The sequence below is a fragment of the Brassica oleracea genome, chromosome C8, assembly GCF_000695525.1.
Source record: "Brassica oleracea var. oleracea cultivar TO1000 chromosome C8, BOL, whole genome shotgun sequence".
Taxonomy (NCBI): Eukaryota; Viridiplantae; Streptophyta; class Magnoliopsida; order Brassicales; family Brassicaceae; genus Brassica; species Brassica oleracea.
This window is the reverse complement of record NC_027755.1, coordinates 33628250-33642546: the sequence shown is the minus strand read 5'-3', so window position 1 is coordinate 33642546 and position 14297 is coordinate 33628250. Positions and strand designations below refer to the sequence as shown.

The 14297-nt window shown below is 33.2% G+C and overlaps 4 protein-coding genes across 5 annotated transcripts; 1 reads left to right on the top strand and 3 right to left on the bottom strand.

Moving 5' to 3' along the window:
- The first annotated feature begins 63 nt into the window (after positions 1–63).
- LOC106311850 (protein TRANSPORT INHIBITOR RESPONSE 1-like) lies at positions 64–3117 on the top strand. The gene is made up of 3 exons (XM_013749165.1): positions 64–850; positions 1325–1817; positions 1935–3117. Exons 1-3 carry the CDS (start codon positions 384–386, stop codon positions 2760–2762), a joined length of 1788 nt encoding a protein of 595 aa, XP_013604619.1. The 5' UTR covers positions 64–383; the 3' UTR covers positions 2763–3117.
- Positions 3118–3423: 306 nt separating this feature from the next.
- On the bottom strand, positions 3424–5808 carry LOC106311851 (RING finger and CHY zinc finger domain-containing protein 1). 2 transcript variants are annotated; one of them, XM_013749167.1, is made up of 12 exons: positions 5657–5808; positions 5482–5569; positions 5335–5391; positions 5185–5217; positions 5027–5104; positions 4918–4961; positions 4773–4813; positions 4365–4447; positions 4171–4262; positions 4009–4078; positions 3904–3942; positions 3629–3821 (listed from the first exon to the last, which is right to left on the bottom strand). In XM_013749167.1, exons 1-12 carry the CDS (start codon positions 5743–5745, stop codon positions 3654–3656), a joined length of 882 nt encoding a protein of 293 aa, XP_013604621.1. In that variant the 5' UTR covers positions 5746–5808; the 3' UTR covers positions 3629–3653. The 2 variants fall into 2 exon arrangements, with proteins under 2 accessions (XP_013604620.1, XP_013604621.1); XM_013749166.1 differs by having other exon boundaries at positions 3424–3821; positions 3904–4078.
- Positions 5809–9476: 3668 nt separating this feature from the next.
- On the bottom strand, positions 9477–9948 carry LOC106311852 (glutaredoxin-C14). Its single transcript, XM_013749168.1, has one exon. It carries the CDS (start codon positions 9880–9882, stop codon positions 9574–9576), a length of 309 nt encoding a protein of 102 aa, XP_013604622.1. The 5' UTR covers positions 9883–9948; the 3' UTR covers positions 9477–9573.
- Positions 9949–11816: 1868 nt separating this feature from the next.
- On the bottom strand, positions 11817–12549 carry LOC106310623 (glutaredoxin-C11). The gene is made up of 2 exons (XM_013747849.1): positions 12139–12549; positions 11817–12052 (listed from the first exon to the last, which is right to left on the bottom strand). The coding sequence occupies exon 1, from the start codon at positions 12465–12467 to the stop codon at positions 12156–12158; it is 312 nt and encodes a 103-aa protein (XP_013603303.1). The 5' UTR covers positions 12468–12549; the 3' UTR covers positions 11817–12052; positions 12139–12155.
- Between the last annotated feature and the right edge of the window lie 1748 nt (positions 12550–14297).

The following is a 14297-nucleotide window of genomic DNA, read 5'->3' as shown; positions in this document are numbered from 1 at the left end:
TCCTCGCGATTATTACTGAGCCGCGATAAGCGACCCGCTCCAATTTATTTATCGTCCCGTTTTCTGCGGCTGCCGGATAATCTCCAGCTCTCATTCAATCCAACGGCTGTCATCAGACATTTAAAGAACACGTGGCGAGATCGTAGTAGACAGATCACAATCACCGAAAAGCCCTCACATGGAGATGTTTGACCATGGTTAACAATTAACCGAACCAGAGTTGGCTTGACCTTCCCCTATCCTTCTCTCTCTGCTCCTTCTTCTTCCTCACAATCTAGTAATCTCCGTTAATGGCGCCTCAGATCTGTGCCTCCGATATTTAAACTCCTTCTTCAAACTCTTTCGATTTTCTCAGATCTCTCGAGTTTTTCTTTTCAACGCAAATGTATAAGCGAGCGGCCTTATCGTTTCCCGAGGAAGTTCTGGAGCACGTGTTCTCCTTAGTCCACGTGGACAAGGACAGGAACTCGGTGTCTCTGGTGTGCAAGTCGTGGTACGAGATCGAGCGGTGGTGCAGGAGGAGAGTCTTCATCGGGAACTGCTACGCCGTGAGCCCGGCGGCGGTGATACGGAGGTTCCCGAGGGCGAGATCCGTGGAGCTGAAGGGGAAGCCGCACTTCGCGGACTTCAATCTGGTGCCGGAGGGGTGGGGAGGGTACGTGTACCCGTGGATAGAGGCGATGTCGGCGTCGTACGCGTGGCTGGAGGAGATAAGGCTGAAGAGGATGGTGGTGAGCGACGAGTGCTTGGAGCTTATAGCCAAGTCGTTTAAGAATTTTAAGGTGCTCGTGCTTTCCTCGTGCGATGGATTCTCCACGGATGGGCTCGCTGCTATCGCTTCCACTTGCAGGTATCCCCCCCTGATTGCGATTAGTAACTAATTTTATTGTATTGCTTTTATCACAATAGCTATAATTGTGATAGCTGTTTTTGAAATCATGGTCAGGTAGATTCTTTTTCCTTTTTTGGGGTCAATTGTATCTCTTTGTTCCTTTTTTTCTTTTCTTTTTTAAGTTAGTTAATGGGCAACAACTTATTCTGTTTCTGATTCCCCTGCTTTGCTCCCCTTTAACATTTATCATACTGCTTCGTCTTTGTGGATAAAACTAGTAGTTTATACATTGTATAAAATTGTAATTTTGAAACTGTTTACTTCAAATATAATTCATATGCATATGCATATGCAGTTAATTGCTTAATTTTAATGTTTCTATGTATTTTTAAGCTTTATTGGGGGGCCTTTGCAATGTGTCTTGTTCTAATCTAGGTTTGATGACGTGGGCAAGTCGGTTATTTCAATTCTAATTATATGATTCTTACGCAGGAATCTGAAAGAGCTTGATTTGCGTGAGAGTGATGTCGACGACGTTAGCGGGCACTGGCTTAGCCACTTCCCTGATTCATACACTTCTTTGGTATCGCTCAATATCTCATGCTTAGTCTCCGAGGTCAGTTTCTCTGCTCTGGAAAGGCTGGTGTGTAGGTCTCCCAACCTCAAATCACTTAAGCTTAACCGAGCTGTTCCTCTTGAGAAGCTGGCTACTCTACTTCAAAGAGCTCCTCAGCTGGAGGAATTTGGCACCGGTGTGTACAGTGCTGAAGTGCGTCCGGATGTGCTCTCTGGTTTGTCTGTAGCTATCTCTGGGTGCAAGAAACTGAAGTGGTTATCTGGGTTTTGGGATGCTCTTCCTGCGTATCTTCCTGCAGTTTATTCGGTTTGCAGTGGACTTACAACTTTGAACCTGAGTTATGCAACAGTCCAGAGCTATGATCTTGTCAAGCTTCTTAGTCAATGTCCTAAATTGCAGCGCCTCTGGGTGAGTCTAGTTTTACCATAATGTGCAAATACCCTGAATAATTTATTGTAACGTATCTCAAATATATGCTTCAGTGTCAACGTTTTATTTAATTGGTATTATGGCTCATTGACACAGGTGTTGGACTACATCGAGGATGATGGTCTTGAAATGCTTGCTCTAACCTGCAAGGACCTTCGAGAGCTGAGGGTGTTTCCGTCCGAGCCTTTTGTGATGGAGCCAAACGTTGCGTTGACAGAACAGGGGCTTGTCTCCGTCTCCGCAGGCTGTCCGAAACTAGAGTCGGTTCTCTACTTCTGCCGTCAAATGACCAATGCTGCGCTGGTAACCATTGCTAGGAACCGTCCCAACATGACCCGCTTCCGATTGTGCATCATTGAGCCGAAAGCCCCTGACCATCTGACTCTAGAGCCACTGGATGTGGGATTTGGAGCCATAGTGGAGCACTGCAAAGATCTCCGGCGTCTCTCCCTGTCGGGGCTGTTGACCGACAAGGTCTTCGAGTACATTGGGACGTATGCAAAGAAGATGGAGATGCTCTCAGTGGCGTTTGCAGGAGACAGTGACTTGGGGATGCATCATGTTCTGTCAGGGTGCGAGAGCTTGAGGAAGCTAGAGATAAGGGACTGCCCCTTTGGAGACAAGGCGCTTTTGGCAAATGCTTCGAAGCTGGAGACAATGCGATCTCTTTGGATGTCTTCGTGTCCCGTGAGTTTTGGAGCCTGCAAGTTGTTAGGACAGAAGATGCCAAAGCTCAATGTGGAAGTGATCGATGAAAGGGGTCCGCCTGACTCGAGACCCGAGAGCTGCCCTGTTGAAAGAGTGTTCATATACCGAACAGTGGCGGGTCCTCGGTTTGACATGCCTGGTTTCGTCTGGAACATGGACCAACAACACTCAGCAATGAGGTTTTCCAGGCAAATCATCACTACTAACGGGTTATAGAAATAAACGAGGTACATATTTTCATTAATCCTTGTTCATCTTCTCCTATATAAATTGTTCCTGTTTAGGAATACGAGAGAGAGAGAGATAGCTCGGCCTCCATTAATTTAATTATGGGCTGCTGCTTCATATAACCAACCAAGCTCAGGATCACTGTAAAAGTGAGGAGAGAGAGGGAAAGAGATCTGAGAGACCTTTGTATTTTTATATTGTTGTCTGTATGTTTGTCTACTTAGTGAGAGATCCTGGTGAGGATATTATTTTCTTCGAGAGGATGATAAGAGATTTTTTAAAAGACGATTGCCAAAAATGTAACTGTTCTACTTGTTTGAATCTTTGTATCATTTCAAATGTCTTTTTTTTTTCTGTCTGGCTGTCTCTGCCAATATCATCTGTCCGGTTAGAAAACTGTGTGCAAGTATTTTGGTTACCCACCCCTAATTTCTACCTAGCATGGTATAGAAAAACTCCTAGCAGCGTTTGATATAGGAACAAGACTTTTCATAAGTAGCACTATATTGTCAACTGGTTTCCCAAATCTGTTCAGAACTGTTGTCTTTCTGTTTTTTTTTTTTTTTTGATCAAAATTGTCTTTCTGTTTTGTTTTCTGACCAGTAAAGAAAAAAAAGGCTGGGCTTACGTTTATAAGAAAACCCTTCAGACTTTTTGCGCGAAATGCCATGTTCAATTAGTTTTGATTTTTGAATAGTTCCTCTTGTTTCACACTTCATAAGAAAACCGTAGTTGGTGAAAGAGCAACTGGGACCAATTACAAACATTCATGTGACTAAAACCTGCAATCCAAACCTAATGGTGCCGGATCACTTTATGTAACAAGCAAAACACAGAGCCGTATAACTCTTATGGTTGAACCAATCAAGAATAGCTTGCTTATTCTCTAGGTTCAGAAACTTGTCGCTCTGTTTCACCTTGCGGAGGTGGGTCTTGTGGAGCTGAAATCCTGCGAGTGTTGTAAGAACCACAATGCGCGCACTTGTGCCCCAGAATGTGGAACATAGCTTTGCTGCTCTTATTGCAGTCATTGCAAATAATTTCAATCTGCCAACAGTTTCTTAGTCATGCTAAAAGATGGATAAAAAAGAAATAAAATCCAGGGGGTTTGATTCATAGATATTATTACCTCATAGTTATATTCACTAGGCATCTTTTTTGCCCTTATCTGTAAAGAGAAAGCTGGTAAGTTTTTTACCTCATTTAATAGGGTATACAAAATTGTGACTGTTACCTCGGCATCTAATAATTGCCATGAAGACGACATATCCATCATTGACTTGTAGCAAATTGGGCATCGGTACCTGAGACAGAGAGAGAGAGAGAGAGAGATTAGTGGTATGCATAAGAAACCATAAGGAATGTCTTAGAGATCAAAGGAGAAGTTATTAATTACTGTTGTTCACTGATCATTTGTTCGAAGCAACCCATATGCATAGTATGGCCACATCTCATGACATGTGCAGCTTTTACAGAATCAAATAAAAACTGTCCAGGTTGAACAAATCATAAAAAAAAGAAGAAATTAACATGATGAAGTAACACTCTACTAAGAACATCTAGAACTAATTCCAATTTGGATGGACAAACCTCATAACAGACAGGACAAGAGTTCTTAGTGGCGTTCTCAATGCATGAGTGATTATCGCGCAGGCCCATTGAATAACAAGCTCCTGCAAAAATTTACTCATAACAACCATAAGAGATAACTAAAACATGTGCCTAAAACAAATAAATATGCCACACAAGATTCACGGTTTAAAAGTATTGTAAACATTAAAAATAGGCTACTAGAACAGCTCTCCTATCTGGATCAAACAGTGTATGAAGATGCTACTTTAGCAAAGAAGTAAGATCCTACACTACACAAGTGGAATAGATTCGTATGTTCTCGTTAGGAGCACAGGTGATGGAGACAAGACGCATTCTTTACACACCACAAAAAAAACAAATGCAAGTTTGATTTTTTTTTATAAAAAGGGTATAAGAAAGACATACCACAGCTTTGGCAATGAAAGAAATTGTCACGCCCACCAACTCTGAAAAAAATATTAAACCACAAAAATGATTAAAGTCAAAAGAGTTATAAAAAAAAAAAAAAACTAAACGAAGATGAAAGTATTAAGTCAGGTTTAAGACGCACCTACAAATCTCACAGTCGTCACAATGAAATTGTTGTTTTGAGGTCTGCCAAGGAGGAGGAGAGTTATAGAGAAAGAAACAATATATAATAAAAGGATGCAAAAGAAGACCTCGTCGTCAAAGAAGTTGCAGATGTTGCAAAAGTATTCTCCCATACAGACGCCGCAGCTCGAGCAGACTTGAGCTACCTGTGAATAACAAATTTTTTGTATTTGAAGTGATGATTTTTGACATAATGAAAATAGCAAAATTAAAGCAACCCTTTTACCTCTTGCTCAGCTTCACATACTGAACAAATAACCTGAAAACAAACAAACAAGACAAAGTTACTACTAATGGTTCTTTAATGGCAAAGGCAAAGAGAAAATCAAAGTTACTACTTATATATGAGAATGAGAGGATGTTTCAAAATGCAAACCTGTTTGACGTTTTGTCGGACCAAATCATGTCGCTCTTTAGGATCAGGTAAAGCGTTCTGAAACAAGAAGAAAGCAAATCTTGTCAGGCATTAAGTAGGAAGAAGACAAAAACAAAAAGAAAAGGGGAGGTAAGAGAAGGAAGGAACCGCGGCGTCGTTGTGGCAGTGGCGGCATGGGAAGATGAGATTGCAGCAAGGCGCTCTTATTTTGCACCTTCTCTTGTAATGTTCACAGCTGAGGAATTAAAAAAAAGTTCAAAAATTAAACAGAAATCAAAAATCAAAAATACTAAGAATCGCGATGAACAATCAATCAAATCACCCGAATTGGGATCTGCCAAAGTCTCTGTCTCTAGGAATTGCAGAATCTGTATCCATAGGATGGAGGAGACTAGCACTTGCACCACCCATCTGATATGGAATTAGGTTGAACCCCACAGGACGATGAAACCAGCAGCGTTAATTAATTCTGAAAAATTAATTCACCCCAAAATATGAAATAAATATTAGTTTTGTTGTATGTCCTTTCCAAAAGTTTAATTAATTCCCTTTAATTAGCTTTTAGGATCGCAATTAATATCCGATAAATTAATAAACACAATAAACAAAAAAATCTCTTTGGTTGAATTGGACCAATGCAAAATAAATTCATAATTAATATCGTATTATTAGTTTTTATTCACAAATTACAATGAAGTCTATCTTTAATTTTTCTAAGCATTTCAAAATATTTTGATGTAATTTTTTTTCATTTTACAACCCTTTTTTTTTGATCAAATTCATTTTATAACTAAAACTGTATCTACATGCACAAAATGTTTGAAACGAAAAAAATGAAATTTGTATTTGTATACTCTAATCAACATATATACCTCAAAAATTAAATTGATCTTATTTTCAAATAAAACATAATTCAAAATATATAAGCTTAAAAAGGATAAATTTTGTAAATTAATAACTCTGTAGATTAATAAAAAATCATAATCGCAATATTATTAATATATAGAGTTTTTTTTGTAGTATAGTAGTTGCCCAAATGAATAATTGATGTTGATACACAGAAAGTTATATTAGTTCGATTTCCAAATATCTCTATAATATTATTTGAGAAATCAGTTTCCTATGTGTCGCATCTACGTTAATTCTCACGATAGTTGATTACACTGATATCCTTGATGAATTAAAAATATTACATTTAAAATACTATTATTTATTTATTTAGTTTCCTTTCTAAAATTTTCTAAAAAAGAAAAACATATAATAAAAAAGGAAATTTTTTACAAAGTAAAAAAATGAATTGAAAAACGAAAATATATGTATATATAATATGATTTCATAAAAACAGAAAATTCACAAAATAGTAATATTGCATTTAAAAAATATTTTGTAAATAACATAAAATATGCTTTTGAAGTAATAAAATACTTTCTTTATGTACATATATATATTTTTAGATGAAAAATATAAATTTGTATATAATGTGATTTCATTAAAAATAATTTACACAGATAATCTTGATATTAGAAAAAAAGATTATTTCATTTAAAATATAATTTTAAACAATACAAAAAAAATTCAAAGTAATAGAAATATTTTTATATATCTATCTATTTTCTTATATGATTACACAATATAATTAAGTAACATAAACTGATATATGTTTAATTGACTAAAAATAGTTTATAATTAGTATTATTGAAATGTTTCTTTTTATTTTCATATATTTAGTTGACTATAATATCTTTCAATCACAACAAAAAATATCGATAAATTATATTTTATTTATATAATATTATTTTCAAATACAATAACAATTTTGTTTACTGCTTATTATTAAGAGATATTAAAAACTAAAAATAAATTTTAAAAATAAAAATCGTTTAATCAAATAGTTACAAAATAGTTGAATTAACGAGGTAAATATATTATATTTTATCATTTTTAAGATTATTTGTTTTCTTAATATTAAATTTGATTTTAAATTTATGTTTTTATGTTTGTAAAACTTAATAGAACCATAATCAAAATACCAAAGCAAATCTAAATTTTCATTTTAAGATTACTTAAAATAAATTTCAGTTTTCATTCAATAAATCAAAGGCATAAAGTTATTTAAAATTTTATAAAATATTTTAACTATTGTAAATATTGATATGTGTTCACGAGCTTCCAAAAGTGTATTAGCTACATATGCATGTAACTTCCTATTGATTATCGCTTTATTTTCTGATATATTTTTTAAAACATCAACATATAATTTGATAAATATTATGAAAATACATGCACATTTAAACGATAAACAAAATTGATTTGATTTGACTTAACTATATTAAAAATAATTATACTTCATTTTGAATTTGAAAAAAAAATATATAACTCAATATAATCACAACATGAGTGACTCAATCCAATTTATATCTAAAATCATAGATTTAACTACGATAAGAATATATACTTTTATAAGAATAGTAATTTATTTTATAAATATAAATCATAGGACAACTAAAAACATATTAAAAATGAAAATAAAATATTAACCAATTGTTATAATTTAGTACTTTTGTAAAATTTATATATATGGATGAGACTTCATAATATTATTGTTATATTAATTTATGTAATTTGGAATTATTCACTTTAGTTTATTTTTTATTTTATTCTAAGCACAATATATCTTAAGTTATACATAATCTTCATAAAATATATTTACATATATAAGACAACAACCACCTAAATGCAAATAAGAAATTAATCAAAATTTTGATATATTTAGAATAAAAAATATCACAGTTGAATTCAGAGATGCAATCTAATTTACTCAAATGATAACTAAATCGACTGTAAAACAACAAAACAGATTAGATATAACATATATAAAATCATATGTATAGATGTAACATTATTAATATAAATGATGCATACAAATTATAAATTGATTTAAAGTTAAAAGTAAATAGAAATCAATTATTATAATATATTTAAAAATATTTATATCCGTGCAAGAGCACGAATATAAATATCTAGTTGCAAATTAAGTAAGAAATAAGCTTATTAAGAGATATGGTCATTATACATTCTTGTGGAGAGGATTGTTTGATGGAACACTACGATTCAAGAGCTTAATCTATATAATTTGTTATACTTCCAGCCGTTTAGTTGAATATGATGAATAACAGTATAAACTAGTGTCGATTGTCCATAAAGTCAGGGATGCCTTGAGAACAAAGGTGATGATATAAATGAATAGATCGGGGAATTCTTTTCTCACGCGCTTGCCGGTCCAAAGCTTGAGAACCTTTGAATCCTTTACAGACAAAGACAGCAAGTGAAGGTAGTTTTTACACGTTCCTTCCTCATACACTACCCGATTAGATTCTCCATGGATCCCCAAGGAACTCGGAAGTTAAAAATCCCACCCACCTTCCTCTTTCCTTTTTTTTTCCATCTCCAATCATCATCGTTCAATAACAAACACCAACTTATGCAGTTTCTTTATTTATCCTTTTTAAAATACACCTCATTAATTATACATGTATTTGGTGCTTCCAACTCTAAATAACTTTTGTTTTTAGCGTCCCTCGGATCCATATATTAGTAGTTTGCGCATGTAATTGAAAAGACCAACAAAGATGAAAGAGAATTGTGTGCTTTGTTATCGTGATATAAAGTGAGCATGGAGAATTAATTCATGTTCCTAAACCTAACCATTATTTGTAGGTTCAATACTTCAATTATTTACTATTTAGGATCTTCTTTTTATATTTTTATTATTGTTCTGTTATAAATATGAAACCAGCTAACCATTTCTCATTAAGGGTTTAGTTTAGACCTTCTTATCTTCGTTTTGAAGAAATTCATGCTTCTGTATACTCCCTATCTTTTCTTAGTAAATTAACTACTTTCCGATGTCATTTTTAATAGACCTCCAAATTACTCTTCTCATTAAAACTATGAAGAGAATGTGATGAATGAGATGATATAAATACGACATAAACAAAATTTAAACGAAAGAGTCATGCACTTTAACATATAAAAAATAATTTCATCCATAACAATAGATACACATCAGTAGTTCAGTACATCCACTGATTAATTAAGCTGGAAATACAAATGCTAGCTAATTAATTTCTTAGACATGAGCTAAACAAACATAAACATTAGTTATACATATCATAACATGACACACATTTACGTGTTATCTTTCACGCAATTATCTTTTCGTAATGATCGATTCATTTTCTATTTATGGAACGACTGATACGGCTTGATCAAGGGAACGAGAGATCCACTTAGGTGAAGCGACATAACATCGTTGGTCGAACCCACCAGCTTACCACTAACAAAAACAGCAGGAACCGCGTTGGCGCAGCCAAGACGGACTAAGGCCTTCTCGATCTCGCGGCAGTCAGGATCATTGTCGATCTCGTGGATTTTTGGCTGAACCCTAAGGTCACGGAAAAGGACCTGCACGGCGTAGCAAAGACAACACGAGTTTTTGGTGAAGATCACAACTCCTTTCTCTGATGACATTCTCATCACCTTGTCCATGTTCAGATTCTGATCAAACGGCTTTGAACGGTCGAGAAATTATTTATCTTTAGCTTTGATGTATGTTTCTTTGTTCGTTGTAAAAGTTGATGGTCTGCTTGGGCTATTTATAGGGAAGGTAAGTAGTGCAAGATCCCTCTTGGACTAGTCTTTTTCCTTTTAACAATAATTTTTTCTTAACATGAAAAAAAAGAAAAAAAAAAGCAAGTTGCAGCAAAATAATTATGTAATTTTTAATTAAGCATATATATTATTAAATAAGGCGAGGATCATAATTAAATTAAGCATACGATTCGAGGAGGTTGATTGCGTACATTGTAATGACTTGGAATATTTATGTCTGAGAGTCTCTGAGCAGTATAGTATTACTGGATCTAAAGGCATGCAAGTGAAGGAAACGCGCGTTGTTTGCGTCCATGCTTTGTCACTTATGTCTCCAACGCTTTTTAAGACGAATCTCATTGACAATGAAAGTTTAGGAACTGTATATTAACCACGTAGAAGTCAAAGACACAGCAGTTAAATTAGGTAATTAAGTTTGTTTTGTACTTGGCAACTATAGTGTTTAAAGAAAAGGGAACTTTTCGACTATATAAATTTTGAACAGACCAAGAAAAGCCTATAGCAAATACGTATATCTGTTCCATGGGAGTATGGGACTAAAAGGCTTGGCTTATGTCGACTTGAACGGACTGAACAATTTAGGATGATTTTCAAATTTTCGCTAGATTATTTTTGGTTAAAGACGGTTATATTAACTATATTACCAACACACTAGAGTATGGTACAATTACAAACACGTTGTAATTGTATAATTGCTTTTCATGTACATTCTCCCTCATCCTCACACAACTTGGTTGACTAGTATTAGACGTGCTGGTGTAAATTTTAGTAATGATATATAAGTCTAGGAATTTTTTTGAACATTATAGCTGGGGTTTTTTTTTAACATTATAACTAGGTCAAAAAAAAACTCTTTATTCATTATATATAGTTTATCAAAAAGCTTATACGATAACAAAAAATGCGAAAAAGTCAGTATTTTTCCTTTCAAATATTAGCATGAGTGATACTTAATTATTCTATAAAAATGTTTCTCTTGACTTTCGAGTTTTGAAGTCAAAATACTGTAAAAGCGAAGTGAAGTTGTCGATCATTTTGTTTTGTTTCTGCTCGTAGCTGGATTTCTCTCATAGCTCATTGATCGAATCATTATGGGCTAGAAAAGAAGACTGTATACCCAAAGCAGGATTCGAGCTTTTGGTGTTAATTATATATACATATCTATCAGCTATATATGTAAACACGTAGTGATTATTCCCTAGTTCAATTAATGTCCCCTACCACCAACTTGCCTAAAGACATATTCTTACATTTATACACACTCATGTTTGATTCTGCTCTTGTCCTCTCTCTTCCCAGACGTAACTTCATACTTGTAAAATGGCCGGCAAACAAAATTCTTTCAAAGATTAGATCAGTCTTACAATTTTCTTTTACTTGGAAAATTATGTATTACATATTAAACTCAGCGACCTAATTTTTTAGTGATAAACAAAACATATCGTGAATTTTGTATATATTTATGAAATTGATCCTAGTCGATATTTAACAATTAAAAAGATTAAAACTACAAAAATATCCGGTAGTGCGACGTGAATTTTCGCACTGACCACATGTTTACCTAGTGTTGTTCTATGTTCCGGTGACTTGTGGGTGAAGCTTTTCAAGTGTATAAGATATTCGCCCTTCTATTCATTCACAGAAGATAAGGGATCCTATATTCCTATATAGAAGTAATTCCGCGTCTACGTGTATAATTCCTTTGTGATAATCATCGCTCATCTTGTCACTTCATCGATCTATCTCAGTCACTGTTGTTAAATTTAATTATATTCATTCGTCTGTTCAGTAATAATAATATCAATGCAGTAGCATTTCAACAAAATGACGCATTTAATCATATGATTTTACATTTTTGTTTATCTTTACTTCGTGGAACTTTAACACCAGTGTTACAACAGTTGCTTAAACGTACACTTGTCTTTTCCTCCGTACAATGCAAGTCAAGATGCATATATACATCTATAAATGTATATAACTTATTATAAATCACCTCCATGCGAAGGAAGCCCAGCATTTTAATACATCTATGCTTCCTCCCGATTATCTATATAATATATGTTTTACGCACTGATTATTGACATCACATATATATATATATATATATATGTATACATGCATATATATACATACATGTAACTGTTAGAACGCTATAGCCATATGGCCTTTGCGTCTTTAAGCATTTGTTTGAGCGACCCGTCGACGTGGAACGAGATGATGTCTTTGGCTGATCCGATATACCTTCCTCCGACAAAAACAGCTGGAACTGCTGGGTTTGATGAGCCGAGCGCACGCAGGGCCCGCTCCATTTCACGGCCTTCGGAGTCCTTATCGAGCTCGTGAATCGCTGGACTAGCTCCTAGTTCGTAGAATAACGTCTTGATGCTATGGCACATACAGCAAGAGCTCTTAGTGAATATTACTGCTGCTGTCTTCGACGACAGATCTCTTATTCTCTCCATTTTACGGTTGATCAAGAAAACTTAGTAATAAATGAAGTGTTTGTTTTTGGAATGAGAAAGGCTTAGGTTCTATTTGTAGATATGCTTGGATCAGCTGGTATTTATAATGGTCATTGTGGAAGATCTTGGATTTTTTTTTTTATTTTGTTATAATAATTCACTACTGGATAACTATATAATTGATATACCCACTCGAAATCTTATATATTAAAACAAAATTAACAACCTCGATTCATATGTGATTTTTTAAAAAATAGACCTAATGGATCTATTCCTACAAAGTCATGTTACATTTAATATCTAATCTTATCATTTAAATTTTGGGCATACCAGAAATTTATATTGGACTATCAATAATTAGATTTAAACGATAGATAATCCATTGAATATATAGATAATATAAATTAAATATATATAATTTAATGTTATAATACTATACCTCTATATGCTAAATATTTAAATATTTGTCGATGTTATTTTTTAAAATTATATAATTTTTTTTTAAATAACAAAAATCATATTATCTAACAATGATTAATCTTTACTACCTTAAACCAATGAAAACAAATTTTAAACTATATAGTTTATTTTAAAAATTAAACAAAAACTAAATGTTTAATTATATACTCGATAATATAAATCTATGAAACGAAAAGTTTAATTTTTTAAAAACTTTATAAATTTGTGAAATGTTACAATATCTTTGAATATGACAATAAAACAATATTTTAATAATATTTATATATATAGTTACGATTTTAATAATGAAATAATAATCCGAAAATATATATATAGAAGAAGATACAAATACGTGCGAAAGTTTGAAACAATTTATTAAATGAAAAAATATACAGTAAACTTATTATATTTTAAAAATTGATAGACACATATATATTATAATATATACCAATTTAGAATTGAAAACAAAATATTAATATAAAAATAAATGAAAACAAAAATCTGCGCAACCATAGAGATCTAGTATATTATTGTAATTAAAATGTCCCACAAACCAAAATTTCCTAGAAATAGGCTAAGTTCTTTGTGATATAATTACGGATAAGAAAAATGCTTACCCTTATGATTTTGTTTGATGGAGACTCCTTTTATGTATTTAATTGTCGTTGATTTATATAGTTTATTTATAATGGACTTATAGCAGAGGTGGGATTGTCTGTTATATATTATAATGTGCATTATATTACAAAAATATTAAGAGAGATGATGACTTATATCACTTTCGGTCCGTGGCTGGCAGTAGCATCACATACCCAAAACATTAATTTACAATTATATCTTATTCCCCTTTTTAAGTTATAGTGGAAACGTGGAAGGTTAATAATTTGCGGTAATGTGCCATGAACAATAAAGTGATATTTCAATTTTCATGCGCTTTGGTTTTCACTAGTACATGGAGAGAGTGATATCATTTAGCATTGGTTGGACGGTATATATTTTTTACTGTTTTACGGCATCTATTTCTTAATTCTAGGTTTCATATGTGTTTCCAAAAGAAAAGTAGTAGGTTTCATATAAAAGTTCTATATAAAACTTACAGTTTTTGCAGTCTTATATTTTTGTTCATGTCTTATTTTCTTTTTTCCTAGTGTAACTATGAGAGGCTTAAAAAATGTAAAATCAGCAAAACAATATACAATTACAGTAAAAAATGTCACATACTAAGTTCTATATATGACTACAAGTCTACAACTCAACTAATCATCCACATAAATAATTAGTTTTGTCATAATTATATTATAGTAAGTACCTGAAGAAAAGATAAAGCCATTTCTGGACAACATCATCTCGTATTGGCTCTTTATACGTGGA

Bases quoted from the DNA above. Each gene is read 5' to 3' on its own strand.
- LOC106311850 (XM_013749165.1), top strand. From the start codon at position 384: ATGTATAAGCGAGCGGCCTTATCGTTTCCCGAGGAAGTTCTGGAGCAC. The intron at 851-1,324 runs GTATCCCCCCCT...ATTCTTACGCAG, and splicing joins GCTATCGCTTCCACTTGCAG to GAATCTGAAAGAGCTTGATT. The intron at 1,818-1,934 runs GTGAGTCTAGTT...TCATTGACACAG, and splicing joins CTAAATTGCAGCGCCTCTGG to GTGTTGGACTACATCGAGGA.
- LOC106311851 (XM_013749166.1), bottom strand. From the start codon at position 5,745: ATGGGTGGTGCAAGTGCTAGTCTCCTCCATCCTATGGATACAGATTCT. The intron at 4,962-5,026 runs GTCTTCTTTTGC...CCTCCTTGGCAG, and splicing joins GCAACTTCTTTGACGACGAG to ACCTCAAAACAACAATTTCA. The intron at 4,448-4,772 runs GTATGTCTTTCT...AAATTTTTGCAG, and splicing joins CTTTCATTGCCAAAGCTGTG to GAGCTTGTTATTCAATGGGC.
- LOC106311852 (XM_013749168.1), bottom strand. From the start codon at position 9,882: ATGGACAAGGTGATGAGAATGTCATCAGAGAAAGGAGTTGTGATCTTC.
- LOC106310623 (XM_013747849.1), bottom strand. From the start codon at position 12,467: ATGGAGAGAATAAGAGATCTGTCGTCGAAGACAGCAGCAGTAATATTC.